The sequence below is a fragment of the Coregonus lavaretus genome (assembly GCF_964263955.1).
Source record: "Coregonus lavaretus genome assembly, chromosome: 1".
Lineage (NCBI taxonomy): Eukaryota > Metazoa > Chordata > Actinopteri > Salmoniformes > Salmonidae > Coregonus > Coregonus lavaretus.
The window spans coordinates 42,669,768-42,695,325 of NC_139988.1; the positions used below are offsets into that span (position 1 = coordinate 42,669,768).

The 25,558-nt window shown below is 42.1% G+C and overlaps 1 protein-coding gene across 3 annotated transcripts in view; it reads right to left on the minus strand.

Annotated features, from left to right (window-relative positions):
• Positions 1–11,912: 11,912 nt before the first annotated feature.
• The window catches only part of LOC311135334 (phosphatidylinositol 3,4,5-trisphosphate 3-phosphatase and dual-specificity protein phosphatase PTEN-like), a 31,168-nt gene continuing 17,522 nt past the window's right edge, over positions 11,913–25,558 (minus strand). Inside the window, exons 2-10 of one of the 3 annotated variants that reach the window (XM_084169277.1) lie at positions 21,886–21,970; positions 21,610–21,654; positions 21,468–21,511; positions 21,108–21,346; positions 20,724–20,865; positions 18,530–18,598; positions 17,853–18,019; positions 12,379–12,669; positions 11,913–12,241 (exon numbers count right to left, since the gene is read on the minus strand). In XM_084169277.1, the coding sequence (XP_084025403.1) occupies positions 12,056–12,241; positions 12,379–12,669; positions 17,853–18,019; positions 18,530–18,598; positions 20,724–20,865; positions 21,108–21,346; positions 21,468–21,511; positions 21,610–21,654; positions 21,886–21,970 (1,268 nt within the window). In that variant the 3' untranslated portion in view covers positions 11,913–12,055. The remainder of the gene's footprint in view (positions 12,242–12,378; positions 12,670–17,852; positions 18,020–18,529; positions 18,599–20,723; positions 20,866–21,107; positions 21,347–21,467; positions 21,512–21,609; positions 21,655–21,885; positions 21,971–25,558) is intronic. The other 2 variants (XM_084169279.1, XM_084169278.1) reach the window with 2 other exon arrangements.

A 25,558-nucleotide genomic window follows, 5' to 3' on the forward strand; every position in this document is an offset into this window, starting at 1 on the left:
AGGCATGTAGGAGACTCCCCAAACATATGGAAGAAGGTACTCTGGTCAGATGAAACTAAAATTGAGCATTTTGGCCATCAAGGAAAACGCTATGTCTGGCGCAAACCCAAACACATCTCATCACCAAGGTGAATAGTTATGCACGCTCAAGTTTTCTGTTTTTGTCTTATTTCTTGTTTGTTTCACCCCCAAAATTTTTTTGCAACTTTAAATGATACAAACCCCCCAAAAATCCATTTTAATTCCAGGTTGTAAGGCAACAAAGGAGTGGCTCAAGAAGAAGCACATTAAGGTCCTGGAGTGGCCTAGCCAGTCTCCAGACCTTAATCCCATAGAAAATCTGTGGAGGGAGTTGAAGGTTCGAGTTGCCAAACGTCAGCCTCGAAACCTTAATGACTTGGAGAAGATCTGCAAAGAGGAGTGGGACAAAATCCCTCCTGAGATGTGTGCAAACCTGGTGGCCAAGTACAAGAAACGTCTGACCTCTGTGATTGCCAACAAGGGTTTTGCCACCAAGTACTAAGTCATGTTTTGCAGAGGGGTCAAATACTTATTTCCCTCATTAAAACGCAAATCAATTTATAACATTTTTGACATGCGTTTTTCTGGATTTTTTTGTTGTTATTCTGTCTCTCACTGTTCAAATAAACCTACCATTAAAATGATAGACTGATCATGTCTTTGTCAGTGGGCAAACGTACAAAATCAGCAGGGGATCAAATACTTTTTTCCCCTCACTGTATATATATATATATATATATATATATATATACACACACACACATTTACATACACACACATATATACACACTGCTCAAAACACACACACACACACACAATGAATGAAATAATCTTATTAAATACTTTTTTCTTTACATAGTTGAATGTGCTGACAAAAAAATCACACAAAAATTATCAATGGAAATCTAATTTATCAACCTATGGAGGTCTGGATTTGGAGTCCCCCTCAAAATTAAAGTGGAAAACCACACTACAGGCTGATCCAACTTTGATGTAATGTCCTTAAAACAAGTCAAAATGAGGCTCAGTAGTGTGTGTGGCCTCCACGTGCCTGTATGACCTCCCTACAACGCCTGGGCATGCTCCTGATGAGGTGGCGGATGGTCTCCTGAGGGATCTCCTCCCAGACCTGGACTAAAGCATCCGCCAACTCCTGGACAGTCTGTGGTGCAGCGTGGCGTTGGTGGATGGAGCGAGACATGATGTCCCAGATGTGCTCAATTGGATTCAGGTCTGGGGAACGGGCGGTCCAGTCCATAGCATCAATGCCTTCCTCTTGCAGGAACTGCTGACACACTCCAGCCACACGAGGTCTAGCATTGTCTTGCATTAGGAGGAACCCAGGGCCAACCGCACCAGCATATGGTCTCACAAGGGGTCTGAGGATCTCATCTCGGTACCTAATGGCAGTCAGGCTACCTCTGGCGAGCACATGGAGGGCTGTGCGGCCCCCCAAAGAAATGCCACCCCACACCATGACTGACCCACCGCCAAACCAGTCATGCTGGAGGATGTTGCAGGCAGCAGAGCGTTCTCCACGGCGTCTCCAGACTCTGTCACGTCTGTCACGTGCTCAGTGTGAACCTGCTTTCATCCGTGAAGAGCACAGGGCGCCAGTGGCGAATTTGCCAATCTTGGTGTTCTCTGGCAAATGCCAAACGTCCTGCACGGTGTTGGGCTGTAAGCACAACCCCCACCTGTGGACGTTGGGCCCTCATACCACCCTCATGGAGTCTGTTTCTGACCGTTTGAGCAGACACATGCACATTTGTGGCCTGCTGGAGGTCATTTTGCAGGGCTCTGGCAGTGCTCCTCCTGCTCCTCCTTGCACAAAGGCGGAGGTAGCAGTCCTGCTGCTGGGTTGTTGCCCTCCTACTGCCTCCTCCACGTCTCCTGATGTACTGGCCTGTCTCCTGGTAGTGCCTCCATGCTCTGGACACTACATTTACATTTACATTTTAGTCATATAGCAGACGCTCTTATCCAGAGCGACTTACAGTTAGTGAATACATATTTTTTTATATATATACTGGCCCCCCGTGGGAATCGAACCCACAACCCTGGCGTTGCAAACGCCATGCTCTATCAACTGAGCTACATCCCTGCCGGCCATTCCCTCCCCTACCCTGGACGACACTGGGCCAATTGTGCGCCGCCCATGAGTGTCCCGGTCGCGGCCGGCTGCGACAGAGCCTGGATTCGAACCAGGATCTCTAGTGGCACAGTTAGCACTGCGCTGCAGTGCCTTAGACCACTGCGCAGACACAGCAAACCTTCTTGCCACAGCTCGCATTGATGTGCCATCCTGGATGAGCTTCACTACCTGAGCCACTTGTGTGGGTTGTAGACTCCATCTCATGCTACCACTAGAGTGAAAGCACCGCCAGCATTCAAAAATGACCAAAACATCAGCCAGGAAGCATAGGAACTGAGAAGTGGTCTGTGGTCACCACCTGCAAAACCAGTCCTTTATTGGGGGTGTCTTGCTAATTGCATATAATTTCCACCTGTTGTCTATTCCATTTGCACAACAGCATGTGACATTTATTGTCAATCAGTGTTGCTTCCTAAGTGGACAGTTTGATTTCACAGAAGTGTGATTGACTTGGAGTTACATTGTGTTGTTTAAGTGTTCCCTTTATTTTTTTGAGCAGTATATATATATATATATATATATATATAGACACACACACAGTATCTCACAAAAGTGAGTACACCCCTCACATTTCTGTAAATATTTGAGTATATCTTTTCATGTGACAACACTGAAGAAATGACACTTTGCTACAATGTAAAGTAGTGAGTGTACAGCTTGTATAACAGTGTAAATTTGCTGTCCCCTCAAAATAACTCAACACACAGCCATTAATGTCTAAACCGCTGGCAACAAAAGTGAGTACACCCCTAAGTGAAAATGTCCAAATTGGGCCCAAAGTGTCAATATTTTGTGTGGCCACCATCATTTTCCAGCACTGCCTTAACCCTCTTGGGCATGGAGTTCACCAGAGCTTCACAAGTTACCACTGGAGTCCTCTTTCATGACGACATCACGGAGCTGGTGGATGTTAGAGACCTTGCACTCCTCCACCTTCCGTTTGAGGATGCCCCACAGATGCTCAATAGGGTTTAGGTCAGGAGACATGCTTGGCCAGTCCATCACCTTTACCCTCAGCTTCTTTAGCAAGGCAGTGGTCGTCTTGGAGGTGTGTTTGGGGTCGTTATCATGTTGGAAGGGAGGGGATCATGCTCTACTTCAGTATGTCACAGTACATGTTGGCATTCATGGTTCCCTCAATGAACTGTAGCTCCCCAGTGCCGGCAGCACTCATGCAGCCTCAGACCATGACACTCCCACCACCATGCTTGACTGTAGGCAAGACACACTTGTCTTTGTACTCCTCACCTGGTTGCCGCCACACACGCTTGACACCATCTGAACCAAATAAGTTTATCTTGGTCTCATCAGACCACAGGACATGGTTCCAGTAATCAATGTCCTTAGTCTGCTTGTCTTCAGCAAACTGTTTGCGGGCTTTCTTGTGCATCATCTTTAGAAGAGGCTTCCTTCTGGGACGACAGCCATGCAGACCAATTTGATGCAGTGTGCGGCGTATGGTCTGAGCACTGACAGGCTGACCCCCCACCCCTTCAACCTCTGCAGCAATGCTGGCAGCATTCATACGTCTATTTCCCAAAGACAACCTCTGGATATGACGCTGAGCACGTGCACTCAACTTCTTTGGTCGACCAGGGTGAGGCCTGTTCTGAGTGGAACCTGTCCTGTTAAACCGCTGTATGGTCTTGGCCACCGTGCTGCAGCTCAGTTTCAGGGTCTTGGCAATCTTCTTATAGCCCAGGCCATCTTTATGTAGAGCAACAATTCTTTTTTTCAGATCCTTAGAGAGTTCTTTGCCATGAGGTGCCATGTTGAACTTCCAGTAACCAGTATGAGGGAGTGTGAGAGCGATGACACCAAATTTAACACACCTGCTCCCCATTCACACCTGAGGCCTTGTAACACTAACGAGTCACATGACACCGGGGAGGGAAAATGGCTAATTGGGCCCAATTTGGACATTTTCACTTAGGGGTGTACTCACTTTTGTTGCCAGCGGTTTAGACATTAATGGCTGTGTGTTGTGTTATTTTGAGGGGACAGCAAATGTACACTGTTATACAAGCTGTACACTCACTACTTTACATTGTAGCAAAGTGTCATTTCTTCAGTGTTGCCACATGAAAAGATATACTCAAATATTTACAAAAATGTGAAGGGTGTACTCACTTTTGTGAGATACTGTATAATACATGTGTATAATACATGTGTATGTATATATATATATATATATATATATATATATATATATATATATATATATATATATATATATATATATATATATATATACACATACACACACACACACACATACATACGTATATGTACAGTGAGCACCATAATTCATTGGACAGTGACAATTATTTTGTTATTTTGGTTCTGTACTCTAGCACTGACTTTGAAAGGATACAATGACAATGAGGGTGAAGTGCAGACTGTCAGCTTTAATTTGAGGGTATTTTCATACATATCGGATGAACCGTTTAGAAATGACACCACCTTTTGTACATGGTCCCCCCATTTTAAGGTACTACAAGTATTTGTTAAATTGGCTTCACAGATGTGTGTCGTTAGGCAGGTGTATTCATTTGTGTTAGTGAATGCATGAGAGCTGTTGATGAATAGTATTGATTCTAGACTTTGCTATTGCCTTTGGAGGTTGATGTTGGGGTTTGACAACATGAGGAAGACAGCAGTGTCGATGCAAATGAAGCTGGCTGTCATAAGGCTCAGAAATGAAAATCAATCAATCAGGAACATTGCAAAAACCCTGGCCATGCCCAACTCAACAGTTTGGTTCATCATTAACAAGAAGAAAAAAAAACTGGTGAACTCAATTATGTCAAAAGACCCGGTAGACAGAGGAAGACCACTGTAGTTGATGACCGGAGAATACTCTCTATGGTGAAGAAAACCCCCTGACAACAGCCCAACAGATAAAAAACTCTCTCCTGGATGCATGTGTCAAAGTCTACCATTCATAGAAGACTACACCAGCAGGACTACAAAGGGTACACTACAAGATGCAAACCACTGATAAGCCTGAAGAACAGAAAGGCGAGATTACAGTTTGCTAAAAAGCACCTAAAAGAGCCCCAAGAGTTCTGTAAAAAGTATTGTGGACAGATGAGACAAAGATTAACATGTACCAGAGTGATGGAAAGAGGAAAGTGTGGAGAAAAAAAAGAAATGCCCATGATCCAAAGCATACCACCTCATCCATTTTACATTTACATTTTAGTCATTTAGCAGACGCTCTTATCCAGAGCGACTTACATGAGCAATTAGGGTTAAGTGCCTTGCTTAAAGGCACATCGACAGATTTTTCACATAGTCGGCTCGGGGATTAGAACCAGAGACCTTTCGGTTACTGGCACAACGCTCTTACCCATTAAGCTACCTGCCGCCCGCGTCTCTCATCCGTGAAACATAGTGGAGGGGGTGTTATGGCTTGGGCCTGTACGGCTGCCAGTGGAACAGGCTCACTTGTCTTCATCGATGATGTGACTGCAGACAGAAGTAGAACAATGAATTGTGAAGTCTACAGAAATATTTTATCTGTTCAGATAAAACCAAATGCCTCCAAACTCATTGGACGGCACTTCATCATGCAACAAGACAATGACCCTAAACATACTGCTAGAGCAACGAAGGGGTTTTTGATGGCCAAAAAGTGGAAAATCCTTGACTGGCCGAGTCAATCACCGGATCTGAATCCAATTGAACATGCATTTTACATGCTGAAAAGGAGACTGAAGGCAATAAGTCCCCGAAACAAGCAGGAACTGAAGATGGCTGCAGTACAGGCCTGGCAGAGCATCACCAGGGAAGATACCCAGCGTCTGGTGATGTCAATGCATCGCAGACTTCAAGCAGTCATTGCATGCAAAGGATATGCAACCAAATATTAACAATGATTACTTTATTCTACATTATGTTAAACTGTCCAATGTTTTTTGATGCTGAAAATGGGGGGGACCATGTACAAAAGCTTCTACAATTTCTAAACGGTTAATCCGATATGTATGAAAATACCCTCAAATTAAAGCTGACAGTCTGCACTTCACCCTCATTGTCATTGTATCCTTTCAAACTCAAAGTGCTAGAGTACAGAACCAAAATAACAAATAAATTGTCACTGTCCAATGAATTATGGTGCTCACTGTATTTGTGTGTATATTTATATATATATATATATATTACACACACATACATACATACATACATACATACATACACACACACACTCAGCAAAAAAAGAAACATCCCTTTTTCAGGACCCTGTCTTTCAAAGATTATTCGTAGAAATCCAAATAACTTCACAGATCTTCATTGTAAAGGGTTTAAACACTGTTTCCCATGCTTGTTCAATGAACCATAAACAATTAATGAACATGCACCTGTGGAATGGTCGTTAAGACGCTTACAGACGGTAGGCAATTAAGGTCACAGTTATGAAGTTAGGACACTGACTCTGAAAAACACCAAAAGAAAGATGCCCAGGGTCCCTGCTCATCTGTGTGAACGTGCCCTAGGCATGCTGCAAGGAGACATGAGGACTGCAGATGTGGCCAAGCAATAAATTGCAATGTCCGTACTGTGAGATGCCTAAGACAGTGCAACAGGGAGACAGGACGAACAGCTGATCGTCCTCGCAGTGGCAGACCACGCGTAACAACACCTGCACAGGATCGGTACATCCGAACATCACACCTGCGGGACAGGTACAGGATGGCAACAACAACTGCCAAGTTACACCAGGAACGCACAATCCCTCCATCAGTGCTCAGACTGTCCACAATAGGCTGGGCTTGTAGGCCTGTTGTAAGGCATGTCCTCACCAGACATCACCGACAACAACGTCGCCTATGGGCACAAACCCACCGTCGCTGGACCAGACAGGACTGGAAGAAAGTGCTCTTCACTGACGAGTCGCGGTTTTGTCTCACCAGGAGTGATGGTCGGATTCGCGTTTATCGTCGAAGGAATGAGCGTTACACCGAGGCCTGTACTCTGGAGCAGAATCGATTTGGAGGTGGAGGGTCCGTCATGGTCTGGGGCAGTGTGTCACAGCATCATCGGACTGAGCTTGTTGTCATTGCAGGCTTACAGGGAAGACATCCTCCTCCCTCATGTGGTACCCTTCCTGCAGGCTCATCCTGACATGACCCTACAGCATGACAATTCCACCAGCCATACTGCTCATTCTGTGCGTGATTTCCTGCATTTTCCCCCACATTATTCCATTTCTGTTAGTCACATGTCTGTGGAACTTGTTCAGTTTATGTCTCAGTTCTTTAATCTTGTTATGTTCATACAAATATTTACACACGTTAAGTTTGCTGAAAATAAACCCAGTTGACAGTGAGAGGACGTTTCTTTTTTTGCTGAGTATATATATATATATATATATATATATATATATATATACACACACACACACACACAGTGCTTAACATGTAAATCGGGAGATGCCGGAACAAAAAGTGAGCGCAAGAGGGGGGTGACCTGGGGAGTTATGAGGTTCTGGAACACATGAGAAAAAAGTGCCATAGAGCAGTAGAGTAGAGGCACTTACAGAAGTTGCACACATGGGGAACATTTATAGTAGCCTTGGGTCTGGGAAAGATTTGGCCTTTTATAAACGCATTTCATGCAATTATACATCATTTTACATGACTGGAGACTTTGGCATAATCGTTTTTAATACCACACACATGATAAAAATGGCTGGCTACTTTGACACTGAGAATCTGAGATCAATAAAAACGACCTTGTCTTGAATCCATCAATAACCTAGGCCTAGGTGTGTGGAGAGACATATTGTAGGCTACAAGATTATTATAGTCCTAAAAATGCTTTCCAGTTTCACTGACCCACCCAATGATGCTCAGCTCACTCACTGGTGATGGCCGATGGGCTCGTGCCAAAAGCCTATCTCTCGTTTTAATTTGTAAAACAATATTTGGAAGTTGATCAAATATTTTGGTAGCCTACAGCATAGTCTTCTCTTTTCAGCAGGAGCCATTTTCTTTCCAACCTGTGTTTTCCCTCGATGGTATTTGAATTATTGCGAAAGGCCTCTTTTGTCTGCATGCTGGTTTTTCACTGACAGATTTGCCGCCGCGTTCCCGACTTTAGGCTATTCCTTGTTATTGGGCTACAATCCACAGCAAGGTAATTTTTTTAAAGAAGCCATTGACCCTCTGTAGCTAAATTATAGGCCTTCTTGTGATGTAGTAGGCTATTCTGAATTATTTCATTTATTTCTAAACAGACAGTAGTAATTATATAACTTTGGCAAATGTATTTCAATTGATCAGGGGTGCTGCAGTTGCTTCAGAACCCTTCGCCCGATTCTATAAGGAAATAAATGATGAAGTGCAACACTGGAGAGATGAGAGTTGCAGGCTCATATATATCAGAGCAGAGAGGGAGAGACATCATATATAAAGTGAATCTCATTGTAGTTATGTGAGAGATACTGGTGCGCTTCTCACAAAGCCACGCATTGGTCTCAATCATAGGTTACAATGTTGCGCAAACCATAAACCCAGGCCGGCCCAAACCGAATCAACTCTTAGAATATTAGACCGTGGCTGAAAATTTACTTTTTCACATTACGTTTTTTGTGGGGACATGATAATTAACGAATTGACAACTCGAATGAACTTTGATCACTTTTGCTAGAACTTCTACATTGAAAAAAGTGACAATTATTTTTCATGCAATGTTAGTTACCGGATCCGGCCAAATAGGTTACGGAATAAAACAGTCCAAAACGGAGAGGTGCCGGATCCTGTTCCGGCAGGATCCGGCTCAAATTAAGCACTACACACACACACACACACACACACAATATACAAAAAAGTATGTGGACACACTTTCAAATTAGTGGATTCGGCTATTTCAGCAACACCCGTTGCTGACAGGTGTATCAAATCAAGCACACAGCCATGCAATCTCCATAGACAAACATTGGCAGTAGAATGGCCTTACTGAAAAGCTTTCAACATGGCACCGTCATAGGATGCCACCTTTCCAACAAGTAATTTCGTCAAATGTCTGCCCTACTTGAGCTGCTCCGGTCAACTGTAAGTGCTGTTATTGTGAAGTGGAAACGTATAGGAGCAACAATGGCTCAGCCGCGAAGTGGTAGGCCACACAAGCTCACAGAACGGGACCGCCGAGTGTTGAAGCGCGTACAAATCGTCTGTCCTGGGTTGCAACACTCACTACCGAGTTCCAAACTGCCTCTGGAAGCAACGTCAGCACAATAACTGTTCGTCGGGAGATTCATGAAATGGGTTTCCATAAATAATAATATGCCATTTAGCAGACGCTTTTATCCAAAGCGACTTACAGTCATGTGCGCATACATTGTTACGTATGGGTGGTCCCGGGGATCGAACCCACTACTCTGGCGTTACAAGCGCCATGCTCTACCAATTGAGCTACAGAGGACCACATTGAGCTACAGAGTTTCCATGGCCGAGCAGCCGCACACAAGCCTAAGAACATCATGCGCAATGCCAAGCGTCGGCTGGAGTGGGGTAAAGCTCGCCACCATTGGACTCTGGAGCAGTGGAAACGCGTTCATCTGGCAGTCCGATGGACGAATCTGGGTTTGGAGAATGCCAGGAGAACAGTAGCTGCCCCAATGCATAGTGCTAACTGTAAAGTTCTGTGGAGGAGAAATAATGGTCTGGGGCTGTTTTTCCATGGTTCAGGCTAGGCCCCTTAGTTCCAGTGAAGGGAAATATTAATGCTACAGCATACAATGATATTCTAGACGATGCTGTGCTTCCAACCCCATCGAACACCTTTGGGATGAATTGGAATGCCGACTGCGAGCCAAGCCTAATCGCCCAACATCAGAGCCTGACGTCACTAATGCTCTTGTGGCTGAATGGAAGCAAGTCCCCACAGCAATGTTCCAATATCTAGTGGAAAGCCTTCCCAGAAGAGTGGAGGCTGTTATAGAAGCAAAGGGGGGACCAACTCCATATTAATGCCCATGATTTTGGAATGTCCACATACTTTTGGTCATGTAGTGAGATATATATATATATACACACATATATAAAACACAGTACCAGTAAAAAGTTTGGAAACACCTACTAATTCAAGGGTTTTTCTTAATTATTTATATTTTCTACATTGTAGAATAATAGTGAAGACATCAAAACTATGACGTAACACATAAGGAGTCATGTAGTAACCAAAAAAGTGTTAAAATATTTTAGATACCTCAAAGTAGCCACCCTTTTCCTTGATGACAGCTTTGCACACTCTCTGCATTCTCTCAACCAGCTTCATGAGGAATGCTTTTCCAACTGTCTTGAAGGAATTCCTACATAAGCTGAGCACTTGTTGGCTGCTTTTCCTTCACTCTGCGGTCCAACTCATCCCAAAGCATCTCAATTGGGTTGAGGTCGGGTGATTGTGGCGGCCAGGTCATCTGATACAGCACTCCATCACTCTCCTTCTTGGTCAAATAGCCCTTACACAGCCTGGAGGTGTGTTGGGTCATTGTCCTGTTTAAAAACAAATGATAGTCCCATTAAGCCCAAACCAGATGGGATGGCGTATCGCTGTAGAATGCTGTGGTAGCCATGCTGGTTAAGTGTGCCTTGAATTCTAAATAAATCACAGACAGCGTCACCAACAAAGCACCCCCACACCATAACACCTCCTCCTCCATGCTTTACGGTGGGAAACACACATGCGGAGATCATCCTTTCACCCACACAGCGTCTCACAAAGACACGGCGGTTAGAACCCAAACCAAATTTCAAATTTCCACCGGTCTAATGTCCATTGCTCGTGTTTCTTGGCCAAAGCAAGTCTCTTCTTCTTATTGGTGTCCTTTAGTAGTGGTTTCTTTGCAGCAATTCGACCATGAAGGCCTGATTCACACAGTCCCCTCTGAACAGTTGATGTTGAGATGTGTCTGTTACTTGAACTCTGTGAAGCATTTATTTGGGCTGCAATTTCTGAGGCTGGTAACTCTAATGAACTTATCCTCCGCAGCAGAGGTAACTCTCTGTCTTCCATTCCTGTCGCGGTCCTCATGAGAGCCAGTTCGTCATAGCGCGTTTTTTGCGACTGCACAAATGTTCCGTATTGACTGACCTTCATGTCTTAAAGTAATAATGGACAGTCGTTTCTATTTGCTTATTTGAGCTGTTCTTGCCATAATATGGACTTGGTCTTTTACCAAATAGGGCTATCTTCTGTATACCCCCCTACCTAGTCACAACACAACTGATTGGCTCAAATGCATTAAGAAGGAAAGAAATTCCACAAATTAACTTTTAAGGAGGCACACCTGTTAATTTTGACTACCTCATGAAGCTGGTTGAGAGAATATCAAGAGTGTTCAAAGCTGTCATCAAGGCAAAGTGTGGCTATTTGAAGAATCTGAAATATAAAATATATTTTGATTTGTTTAACACTTCTTTGTTTACTACATGATTCCATATGTGTTATTTCATAGTTTTGATGTCTTTACTATTATTCTATAATGTAGGGAATAGTACAAATAAAGAAAAACCCTGGAATGAGTAGGTGTCCAAAATGTTGACTGGTACTGTGTGTGTGTGTGTGTATATATATATATATATTTATACATACATACATACATACATACATACATACACACACACACACACACACACACACACACACACACACACACAACAGCACCATTCCCCACGGGGCAACAGTGTCAATACTTTGCGAATGGTACAAATAATAAAAACTATATATTGGTCAGGATATTCATTTTTTTTAACCTAAAATTGGCATTTGACATGATGATGCTCTATTGCCGTTTTGGGGAGGGAGGGGACAAAGGTTCTTTTTTTTGAGTTCATATTCAAGTTCTCTCCTTTTTTTGCTGTTAAAAAAAGTTCACACTTTCGTGATCTGCGTGTGCTGCTCCTCGTCAAAAGGTTCGTTTTCCGGATCAGAGTCAGTGGTGTCGGAATATCGATAATGGTCAGGCTCATTGTCGCTAACGTCCGGCGTGATGGATGTCGAAGTGCTCGCCTCGGAATTCGAAGAATCTTCCACGGTTTTTGTGAAATACAACTTCACCTAAAGCAGCGAGAGAGAAAGGGAAAGCCATAATATCAGAAAAGGGAACCTTGTGAAAGATTTACCAAGAATTGTAGTACCTTCCTCATTAATTTAACCACAATAATCCATTACAACCATTAGTTTAAATGGCTCACCTTGAAATTAGGTGAGAAGTAGCGGTTAGCTTTGTCTTTGTTGGCCTTGTCCAGGTCATTCTTGGTGAGCGCAAGGATGAGGTAGTCCCCGTGACTGTCCTTGCCGCTGTCCCTGCACTCGGCGCTCTGGGGGGGCTGGGCCTGGGGAGGGGGGCCGCCCGGAGGCTGGTACTGGACCCCTTCCATGTCGTTCACCACCACCACCACCGACCCGTTCTCCACCTTCTCCATGCTCTCCTCCGATGGCCCGGGGATGAAGAAGGTGTTAACCCAGAAGTGGAACATCTTATCCTGAATAGTGGAGGGAGAGGGTGAGGTATGACTAACTGTACTGGAGTCTGTCTGAAGATCATTGTGGTTATAATCACCACACTAATGCCGGGCTTAGAAAAACTAAACAATTACAGTACATACAGTGAGGGAAAAAACTATTTGATCCCCTGCTGATTTTGTACGTTTGCCCACTGACAAATAAATTATTAGTCTATAATTTTAATGGTAGGTTTATTTGAACAGTGAGAGACAGAATAACAACAAAAAAATCCAGAAAAACACATGTCAAATATGTTATAAATTGATTTGCATTTTAATGAGGGAAATAAGTATTTGACCCCTCTGCAAAACATGACTTAGTACTTGGTGGCAAAACCCTTGTTGGCAATCACAGAGGTCAGACGTTTCTTGTACTTGGCCACCAGGTCCTCTGTAGCTCAGCTGGTAGAGCACGGCGCTTGTAACGCTAAGGTAGTGGGTTCGATCCCCGGGACCACCCATACACAAAAATCAATCTTGTCCCTGACATTCTTGGAGAGCTCTTTGGTCTTGGCCATGGTGGAGAGTTTGGAATCTGATTGATTGATTGCTTCTGTGGACAGGTGTCTTTTATACAGGTAACAAGCTGAGATTAGGAGCACTCCCTTTAAGAGTGTGCTCCTAATCTCAGCTCGTTACCTGTATAAAAGACACCTGGGAGCCAGAAATCTTTCTGATTGAGAGGGGGTCAAATACTTATTTCCCTCATTGAAATGCAAATAAACTTATAACATTTTTGACATGCGTTTTTCTGCATTTTTTTGTTGTTATTCTGTCTCTCAATGTTCAAATAAACCTACCATTAAAATTATAGACTGATCATTTCTTTGTCAGTGGGCAAACATACAAAATCAGCAGGGGATCAAATACCTTTTTCCCTCACTGTAGGTGTGAAAATCCTCAGTTATTCATAGTAAGATGATTCAACACATTTCCAGGTAAGCTAGCCAATTAAAACTTCAGAGTGCTGTTTATAACTTTGGTTCATTACAAAAAATTGAAGATATATATAGGCCTATTTTAACAAGGAAAAGGCTTAGTAAAAAAAAAATATATATATATATATATATATATATATACACACAGTGGGGGAAAAAAGTATTTAGTCAGCCACCAATTGTGCAAGTTCTCCCACTTAAAAAGATAAGAGAGGCCGGTACACAGTCAACTATGACAGACAAAATGAGGAAAAAAAATCCAGAAAATCACATTGTAGGATTTTTTATGAATTTATTTGCAAATTATGGTGGAAAATAAGTATATGGTCAACAACAAAAGTTTCTCAATACTTTGTTATATACCCTTTGTTGGCAATGACACAGGTCAAACGTTTTCTGTAAGTCTTCACAAGGTTTTCACACACTGTTGCTGGTATTTTGGCCCATTCCTCCATGCAGATCTCCTCTAGAGCAGTGATGTTTTGGGGCTGTCGCTGGGCAACACGGACTTTCAACTCCCTCCAAAGATTTTCTATGGGGTTGAGATCTGGAGACTGGCTAGGCCACTCCAGGACCTTGAAATGCTTCTTACGAAGCCACTCCTTCGTTGCCCGGGCGGTGTGTTTGGGATCATTGTCATGCTGAAAGACCCAGCCACGTTTCATCTTCAATGCCCTTGCTGATGGAAGGAGGTTTTCACTCAAAATCTCACGATACATGGCCCCATTCATTCTTTCCTTTACACGGATCAGTCGTCCTGGTCCCTTTGCAGAAAAACAGCCCCAAAGCATGATGTTTCCACCCCCATGCTTCACAGTGGGTATGGTGTTCTTTGGATGCAACTCAGCATTCTTTGTCCTCCAAACACGACGAGTTGAGTTTTTACCAAAAAGTTATATTTTGGTTTCATCTGACCATATGACATTCTCCCAATCATCTTCTGGATCATCCAAATGCACTCTAGCAAACTTCAGACGGGCCTGGACATGTACTGGCTTAAGCAGGGGGACACGTCTGGCACTGCAGGATTTGAGTCCCTGGCGGCGTAGTGTGTTACTGATGGTAGACTTTGTTACTTTGGTCCCAGCTCTCTGCAGGTCATTCACTAGGTCCCCCCGTGTGGTTCTGGGATTTTTGCTCACCGTTCTTGTGATCATTTTGACCCCACGGGGTGAGATCTTGCGTGGAGCCCCAGATCGAGGGAGATTATCAGTGGTCTTGTATGTCTTCCATTTCCTAATAATTGCTCCCACAGTTGATTTCTTCAAACCAAGCTGCTTACCTATTGCAGATTCAGTCTTCCCAGCCTGGTGCAGGTCTACAATTTTGTTTCTGGTGTCCTTTGACAGCTCTTTGGTCTTGGCCATAGTGGAGTTTGGAGTGTGACTGTTTGAGGTTGTGGACAGGTGTCTTTTATACTGATAACAAGTTCAAACAGGTGCCATTAATACAGTTAACGAGTGGAGGACTCTTAAAGAAGAAGTTACAGGTCTGTGAGAGCCAGAAATCTTGCTTGTTTGTAGGTGACCAAATACTTATTTTCCACCATAATTTGCAAATAAATTCATAAAAAATCCTACAAATGTGATTTTCTGGAGAAAAAAAATCTCAATTTGTCTGTCATAGTTGACGTGTACCTATGATGAAAATTACAGGACTCTCATCTTTTTAAGTGGGAGAACTTGCACAATTGGTGGCTGACTAAATACTTTTTCCCCCCACTGTATATATATATATGTGACATTGCTACATAGCCTACAAGGATAGACGTTTACATTAAACATTTACATTAAACATTGCGCACCATTAAATAAATAACGCATCGGTAGCCTTCACACGTGTAGCTTGTTGTTATTGTCAGTCAATCAAAGCGGCACTACAGTCAGAGGCTCCATGCATAGCAAGTGAAGTGGGAGATTTCGAAACGGAATTAAAACTGGATAAATCAGATGAAGTAGGCTACAATGATCAACAAACAGGTAGGCTCAGGGGTTAAAGCAACAACAAAAAATCCCATGACCAAAACTTAAGTCTATCTCAGATCGATTGTCTGTGTCCAAGTTAACCTCCCGTTTCATGTAAGAAAGTCATGATCATCATGCTTTTAAAGAAAGAGGATAATTGTGTACATTTATTTATTAAACTGCGAGTTTGACAAATTTCAGTCCCCTTGCTTAGGAGGTCTGGGGCCCCAGGAAAATGTTTATGAAGAAGGGCTGAGAAGCTCAGTTCTGGTGACTTAAAAAAAAGTATACTCCCAGAATTTATGAAAATAAAATGCTGACACACTCTAAAATACAATTTCCACCTCCAGAAATGGGCCCAATAACTTATTGGTAAAAATGTTAAATTATTTTAACATACTGGACCATGCATATAGCCTATGCATGGTCTATATTATCAGATGTGCTATTAGCGATAAGCATCAACACCTGTAGCCCAACTGATGCAGCATAGTGGCTATAAACAAATAGGCTGTATTTACCCCATTGAACACAACATCAGGATTGTTGTAGTTGTTATTATAAATTATTATTATTAACTCAAAACATTCCCTCCTGACTAACTTCAATGCGCTTAGAGGAATATTTATCTTGCATAGAACACACAAGCCGACTAGGTAAATAGGTAAACTATTCTACTAGGAGGTTGTCTGATTTTGTTTTAATAACATTACATGGCAAAAATCAGTGGTGAAAAGTACTTAAGTAAAAACACTTGAAAGTACTACTTAAGTATTTTTTGTTGGGTATCTGTACTTTACTATTTATATTTTTGATTAAATTTACTTCACTACATTCCTAAAGAAAATTATGTACATACATTTTCCCTGACACCCAAAAGTACTCATTACATTTTGAATGCTTAGGACAGGAAAATGGTCTAATTCACACATTTATCAAGAGAACACCCCTGGTCATCCCTACTGCCTCTGATCTGGCGGACTCACTAAACACATGCTTCGTTTGTAAATGATATCTGAGTGTTGGAGCGTGCCCCTGGCTATTTGTAAATTTAAAAAACAAGAAAATGGTCTGGTTTGCTTAATATAAGGAATTTGAAATGATTTACACTGTTACTTTTGATACTTATGTATATTTTTGCAATTACATTTACTTTTGATACTTAAGTATATTTAAAACCAAATACTTTAGACTTTCACTCAAGTAGGATTTTACTGGGTGACTTTCACTTTTACTTGAGTCATTTTCTAGTAAGGACTCTTTACTTTTACTCAAGTATGACAATTGGGTACTTTTTCCACCACTGGCAAAAATAGCAGCACTGGAAAGTTACATCCTGAGTGATAAAGTAAAGGCTTTGAATTACTTTGCCAGCAGCTGCAGTAGGCTGCACACTGCTGTCGGAATTGAGTGCTGCTGTGGTGCGCATTATAGAGCATTTAATTCCCTTCATCTGAATGTCGGAGTGTCATCAACAATCATTCATGACAGTCCAGGGCACACAGCATAAGAGAAAATAAGATATTTGAGAATACATACATTTGGGAACAGACATGCTTCTGTCTGTATTAGGCTATGTCATCTCCAAACCAGAGCCCCACCCCCCACCCCAAGATTTTTATTGCGACTGTACACTGATATCAAAAGCGACCTCTCCAGAATCCATATGACCGAAATCTGTCACAGTTATGGATAACTTTTACCCCTTGGTAGGCTGTTGTTTCATTTGAATGGAGTTGTTGTAGACAAGTACGGTGAGCACAGCGAAATTGCCTCAATTAGCCTTGCTACTTTAGCTAGCTAGCCAGCTAACTTAGCTGGCTACTGTAACTAGCTAGCTTCAAGACAGGCCCTACCAGATGGTATGATAGATAAACTATGGCAGCAACAAGTTTGTCTAACTAGCGCGAGTCGGTTTGGCTACTTTATTTCTCACTCGCTCTCCCTCCGTGCCACACACACCAACCCCTGCTCCTCTCTCACCCCTCCCCCACCCTTCTGCTGACACCGGCTCTCTCGAGTCGCGCGATTACGTCTCCATTAAAGTAAGAAATATGTTTAATTTCTTTAAAACATGTATATCCGGATATCCATACAAATATTATGATATATTATTTGAATAGTGAAATCATTTAAAATGCTCATCCCTATTAACCACAATTAATTGAAAAACCAGCAATTGAAAACCCCATAACAGCTGAAGCCAAGGAAATCCAGGTGGAAACTAGGGACACTCATGTGATGGGTGGAACAAACCAACCTTCTTCATCATTTTGTTTTGCTTGTGAAAGAACTCCACTTTGATGTCTCCACACACGGGCAGCGGTTGGGGAAACTCAAATAGCATGTGCTTTTCTTCCCTCCGCGTGTGAGCCGGGTTGGACGTGTGGATCTTGACTTTAAGTTGATACACCACAAACTGAGGATCTAGAGAGGGGTGAGTGTTTCAGAGACAGGGGGCAGAGATCGGGGGAGAGAGGTGGCAACGAAGGGTAACAGAGGTAGAGAAAGAACAAGACAGGATACAAATGTTAGTTTCTTGCAGTTGCTGCCATGTCCACATTGAAGGACAGTTGGACAGTTACTAAAGAAAACCCTAGTTGTGAGTTCTTGAAAACAGTGTTATCCAATGAAGAAGGAGCGAGGGAAAAAAACAGACCACAAATAACACCCAAAATGAACCAAAACCAAAGCCATCCGAACCTATTCTGATGACTGTTGCACTTCCGTCAATAACAAACGGAATGCATTACATTTGTGAGAGTCTGAAACTTCTCATAAGGGGAGTAGGGTGGTTTCCTCCACACTGCAATGTCTTAACACTACACCTTCTTTTAGCCTTCACTAGAATAAAATATACCTAGTTCTTGTTGGGACTGGGGCCAAATGAACAGTATATGAGGGAAGTACATCAAAATGGATGAAAGGCTCATTTACCCCAATGCCAATTCCCTTTCTTGAAGCCCTGAGGGATCGGCTCGCTCCTGTTTTTAAAGGTACTGTCCCCTTATAGAGAGAGAGAAGGAGATTAACACACAGCCTGGCTGGGCTGGCACTGGCAGGCAGGGCCTTCAGAACACAGCAGAAACACTTCTATCAGTAAATATATAGGCAACTGCCAAAATAATGGTAACACTTGAGTAAATGAGGGATACAAAGTATATTGAAAGCAGGTGCTTCCACACAGGTGTGGTTCCTGGGTCATGTATAAAAATGCTGGGCAGGCCATTATTTTGGCTACCATGGCTATGCCCCCATAGAATGACAATTCCACCATCCACAGGGCACGAGTGGTCACTGAATGGTTTGATGAGCATGAAAACTATGTAAACCATGTCATGGCCGTCTCAGTCAACAGATGTCAACCCAATTGAACACTTATGGGAGATTCTGTAGCCGCAACTGAGACAGAGTTTTCCACCACCATCAACAAAACACCAAATTATGGAATTTCTCATGGAAGAAAGGTGTCGCATTACTTCAATAGAGTTCCAGACACTTGTAGAATCTATGCCAAGATGTATTGAAGCTGTTCTGGCTCGTGGTGGCCCAACACCCTATTAAGACACTTTATGTTGGAGTTTCCTTTATTTTGGCAGTTACCTGTATATGCTAGATTATCAACTATGTACATACGCAGCCACACATCTAGAAACAACATACTTATAGAGACATACCCCAAGAGACTTTCAGCTGTAATTGCTGCAAAAGGTGGCTAAACAAAGTATTGACTTTGGGGGGGGGGGTGAATAGTTATGCACGCTCAAGTTCTATTTTTTTTGTCTTATTTCTTGTTTGTTTCACAATTTTTTTTATTTTGCATCTTCAAAGTGGTAGGCATGTTGTGTAAATCAAATGATACAAACCCCCCAAAAATCAATTTTAATTCCAGGTTGTAAGGCAACAAAATAGGAAAAATGCCAAGGGGGGTGAATACTGTGGTCCTCTGTAGCTCAGCTGGTAGAGCACGGCGCTTGTAACGCCAAGGTAGTGGGTTCGATCCCCGGGACCACCCATACACAAAAAAAAAAAAATATGTATGCACGCATGACTGTAAGTCGCTTTGGATAAAAGCGTCTGCTAAATGGCATATTTATTATTTTTATTTATTAATACTTTCGCAAGCCACTGTATATGTTAGAATTATATGCTAGTCCATTGAAAAAGTATAGTTTTCTCCAAATTAGCTTCTCACCCAATACACCTCAGCATTTAGCTGACACTTTAGATTGAGTGCTAACAAGTACCATGATATCTAGGTCTACGTAAAAACGAAACGTCAAACTCAGAATAGGGCCCTCTTTAGAGTGTGTTAGAGGGAAAGAGATCGGTGAGCGCAGAGCAGTTGAGCACATTCAGGTGTTAGGTGAGAGCATCACAGAGAATTCAAGGAGGAAAAAAAGTGACGTATCGATAAACACCAAGAGGAAAGATGATCTGTGACACATTATTGCTTGGTTTTCATAGAAGGACCAAAATGGAACAATATTCAAATCATTGTTTCACAGAAAAGTTTAGCCAAGCAAATTACAAACAGTAGATGTACATGCATAGGAATGCATATATTCCATTAGATGAAAGACATAGGATAGATCATTGGAGTTGAACTGATTACAGATTGGTGGTGAAAATCTGTCTACTCGAGCTAGGAGTTGTGGGAACCAATTTGTGCAGACTCACTTTTTTTTGCCTTTCTGAAAATCCCCTAACAACAATAATAAATGCAGTTCTTTTTCAAGAAGAGCAAGCATTGAGAAGAAAAAAAACGATCAAATATAATCTCTGTGAGAGGTCCTTGGTGACTTGTTATTTTGAAACAAATTGAGACATACTGCATTCATCTTCTGAACTGCAGAACAGAACATACAATTCACAATTTGGATAAGCAGGTAAAAACCCAGCCTTGATGAGAATAGAGATTGTCATCTATTTTCTCTCTCATCAATAACTAGCCATCTTTCTTAAAGAGTACAAGCAACTGATCAAGAGCTTGGCTTCAATGTAAAGTATATAATGACTCTCTACTAACGTGGGTGACCGTATGCACACTCAGAGCCTGCCAACCCGTTTAAAGAGTTACATGCCTACGCCCTGGGTCAGAGGTCAAGTTAAACATGAAAGAGTGACTCACTGCAGGTGCCTCCGCTGAACATTGGTAGCGTCTCAAACACCATTTTGTGGAAGAGCAGAGCCACTGGCTTGTAGTCCAGCTTGTTCTTCAGCAGGTGGCTGTAGTAGTACACATAGCGCCGTTGGCTCGGGATTGTCACTCCCTGAAAAGGAAAAACAAAGAACAGTCAATGCTAGGGAATTAACTCATAACTGAATAATTACCACAAACAGTAGAATATACAGATTGTAAAACAAATGAAAAAATATTTATTGGAAATTCAGTATTGAGCTCAAGGCAGGTCTATGACAAAACAAAGAAGATCTAGGCCTATTCTGCTTTATTGAGACTTCCCGCACTGAGTACTAGCATAGTCTCCAACCATGGCAAGTCACGGTCACTGACCTTCTTGTCCCTTGTCCGCACTTCCCCGTAGAAGTCGAGGGCCTCCTGGGCCTCTTGGAACTTGCTGCGGTGCAGGAGGTAGGCGCAGATCATCACCCCGGTGCGGCCCTTCCCTGCCTTGCAGTGGATGGCCGCCACATGATTGTCATCCTCGCTCAGCCACTGGTCCAGGTCTTCACAGAACGGCTTGATGAGCTCTAGCTGAGGCGGATTGTGGTCTTCAAAGGGGTACTGTGCAACTGGAGGGTGGAGAGAGAGAAATATAAAGACACTAAGTTTCCTTTCAGCCACCTGGCTCTAAAAACTAAAATGTAAGACAGGTGACAGTGAATTGTCTCAGAGATATTTGTGATGGCGTACCTCTGCAGTTAAATTTGGCAGCATCGTAGTGTCGTTCTGCACAACTGAAATGGGAAGGATATCAGTCAGTGGTCATGAAGAAGCAATTAATTTGTAAACAAAACATTCATATTAGCGTGTAAGCGTTTTGTGGTATACTTACAGATTGTAAATCTTATAATGGCTTTTATGTTTCGAATCAAGAAACCTGTTGAGGTAAAGGTAGAGTTACATTCAGAACATTCCACAACTACAGAAATTGACAACGTAATGTATTTAATGACACGCTACAAAATAGACAACGGTGCAAAAATATTTGACACTACTCAGGATACTTTATCAACTTGGATTGTTTGTCTAATGTTGGTTACAAAACACATCCTACACGCATTGATTACCGAGTCCTCACTAGGCGAGGTCATGAGTGGCCGTTACTCACCGTACAACGTCGTCTATATTGTTCCTGTACACTCCTTCGAGTCGCTCTGCAGGAAAGCCCATAGCAATGATGTTTGGATAGATATCTGTGGTCACCAGAGGGTCAAGGATACAGAAAGCACACACAGAACAAAAATATAAAAATTAACATGCAACAATTTCAACAATTTTACCAAATTAAACTTCATAGAAGGAAATCAGTCAATTAAAATAAATAAATGAGGCCCTAATATATGGATTTCAAATGACTGGGCAGGGGCGCAGCCATGAGTGGGCATAGGCCCACCCACTTGAGAGCCATGCCCACCCACTGGGGAGCCAGGCCCAGCCAATAAGAATGAGTTTTTCCCACAAAAGGGCTTTATAACAGACAGAATTCTATAAAACAACGTAGTCGGCTTATGGTAGAGAAATGAACATTAAATTATCTGGCAACAGCTCTGGTGGACATCCCTGCAGTCAGCATTCCAATTGCATGATCCTTCAAAACTTGAGACATCTTTGGCATTGTGTTGGTGTGACAAAACTGCACATTTTAGAGTGGCCTTTTATTGTCCCCAACACAAGGTGCACCTGTGTAAGGATCATGCTGTTTAATCCGCTTCTTGATATGCCACACCTGTCAGTTTGATGGATTATCTTGGCAAAGGAGAAATGCTCCCTAACAGGGATGTAAACACATTTGTGCACAAAATTTGAGATAAATAAGCTTTTTGTGCGTATGGAACATTTCTGGGATCTTTTATTTCAGCTCAGTCAACATGGGACCAACACAAAAGTTTGGACACACTTACTCATTCCAGGGTTTTTCTTTATTTTTACTATTTTCTACATTGTAGAATAATAGTGAAGATATCAAAACTATGAAATAACAGATATAGAATCATGTAGTAACCAAACAAAAGTGTTAAATCAAAATACATTTTATTTTTGAGATTCTTCAAATAGCCACCCTTTGCCTTGATGAAAGCTTTGCACACTCTTGGCATTCTCTCAACCAGCTTCACCTGGAATGCTTTTCCAACAGTCTTGAAGGAGTCCCTACATATGCTGAGCACTTGTTGGCTGCTTTTCCTTCACTCTGCGGTCCGACTCATCCCAAACCATCTCAACTGGGTAGAGGTCGGTGGATTCTGGAGACCAGGTCATCTGATGCAGCACTCCATCACTCTCCTTCTTGGTCAAATAGACCTTACACAGCCTGGAGGTGTGTTGGGTCATTGTCCTGTTGAAAAACAAATGATAGTCCCACTAAGCCCAAACCAGATGGGATGGCGTATTGCTGCAGAATGCTGTGGTAGCCATGCTGGTTAAGTGTGCCTTGAATTCTAAATAAATCACAGACAGTGTCACCAGCAAAGCACCCCCACAGCATAACAACTCCTCCATGCTTCACGGTGGGAAATACACATGCAGAGATCATCCGTTCACCCACACCGCATCTCACAAAGACAAAGTGGTTGGAATGAAAAATCTCCAATTTGGACTCCAGACCAAAGGACAAATTTCCACCGGTCTAATGTCCATTGCTCGTGTTTCTTGGTCCAAGCAAGTCTCTTCTTCTTATTGGTGTCCTTTAGTAGTGTTTTCTTTTGTTGCAACAATTCGACCATGAAGGCCTGATTCACACAGTCCCCTCTGAACAGTTGATGTTGAGATGTGTCTGTTACTTGAACTCTGTGGAGCATTTATTTGGGCTGCAATTTCTGAGGCTGGTAACTCTAATGAAGTTATCCTCTGCAGCAGAGGTAACTCTGGGTCTTCCATTCCTGTGGCGGTCCTCATGAGAGCCAGTTTCATCATAGTGCTTGATGGTTTTTGCAACTGCACTTAAAGAAACTTTGTTCTGTATTGACTGACCTTCATGTCTTAAAGTAATGATGGACTGTTGTTTCTCTTTGCTTATTAGAGCTGTTCTTGCCATAATATGGACTTGGTATTTTACCAAATAGGGCTATCTTCTGTATACCCCCCCCTACCTTCTCACAACACAACTGATTGGCTCAAACGCATTAAGAAGGAAATACATTCCACAAATTAACTTTTAAGGCGGCACACCTGTTAATTGAAATGCATTCCAGGTGACTACCTCATGAAGCTGGTTGAGAGAATGCCAAGAGTGAGCAAAGATGACATCAAGGCAAAGGGTGGCTATTTGAAGAATCTCAAATATAAAATATATTTTGATTTGTTTAACACTTGTTTACTACATGATTCCATATGTGTTATTTCATAGTTTTGACATCTTCACTATTATTCTATAATGTAAAAAATAGTAAAAATAAAGAAAAGGCCTTGAATGAGTAGGTGTGTCCAAACTTTTCACTGGTAGTGTATGTATGTACAGTATATACAGTTGAAGTCAGAAGTTTACATACACCTTAGCCAAATACATTTAAACTCAGTTTTTCACAATTCCTGACATTTAATCGTAGTAAAGATTCTCTGTCTTAGGTTAGTTAGGATCACCACTTTATTTTAAGAATGTGAAATGTCAGAATAATAGTAGAGAGAATGATTTATTTAAGCTTTTATTTCTTTCATCACATTCCCAGTGGGTCAGAAGTTTACATGCACTCAATTAGTATTTGTTAGCATTGCCTTTAAATTGTTTAACTTGGGTCAAACATTTCGGGTAGCCTTCCACAAGCTTCCCACAATAAGTTGGGTGAATTCTGGCCCATTCCTCCTGACAGACCTGGTGTAACTGAGTCAGGTTTGTAGGCCTCCTTGCTCGCACACGCTTTTTCAGTTCTGCCCACAAATCTTCTATAGGATTGAGGTCAGGGCTTTGTGATGGCCACTGCAAGCTTCCCCCTTTCTCCTCCAAACATAACGATGGTCATTATGGCCGAACAGTTCTATTTTTGCTTCATCAGACTTGAGGCCATTTCTCCATAAAGTAAGATCTTTGTCCCCATGTGCAGTTGCAAACCTTAGTCTGGCTTTTTTATAGTGCTTTTGGAGCAGTGGCTTCTTTCTGGCTGAGCGGCCTTTCAGGTTATGTCGATATAAGACTCGTTTTACTGTGGATATAGATACTTTTGTACCTGTTTCCTCCAGCATCTTCACAAGGTCCTTTGATTGATTTGCACTTTTCGCACCAAAGTACTTTCATCTCTAGGAGACAGAACACGTCTCCTTCCTGAGCGGTATGACGGCTGCATGGTCCCATGGTGTTTATACTTGCGTACTATAGATGAACATGGTACCTTCAGGCGTTTGGAAATTGCTCCAAAGGATGAACCAGACTTGTGGAGGTCTACAATTTTTTTTCTGAGGTCTTGGTAGTTTGAAGGTAGGCCTTGAAATACATCCACAGGTACACCTCCAATTGACTCAAATTATATCAATTAGCCTATCAGAAGCTTCTAAAGCCACAACATAATTTTCTGGAATTTTCCAAGCTGTTTAAAAGGCACAGTCAAAACTATAGTTTGTTAACAAGAAATTTGTGGAGTGGTTGAAAAACGAGTTTTAATGACTCCAACCTAAGCGTATTTAAACTTCCGACTTCAACTGTATATACACTACAGTTCAAAAGTTTGGGGTCACTTAGAAATGTCCTTGTTTTCCATGAAAACATACATGAAAATAGTTTTAATAGGAAATATAGCAAAATGAATAGGAAATGTAGTCATTGACAACGTTAGAAATAATGATTTTTAATTGAA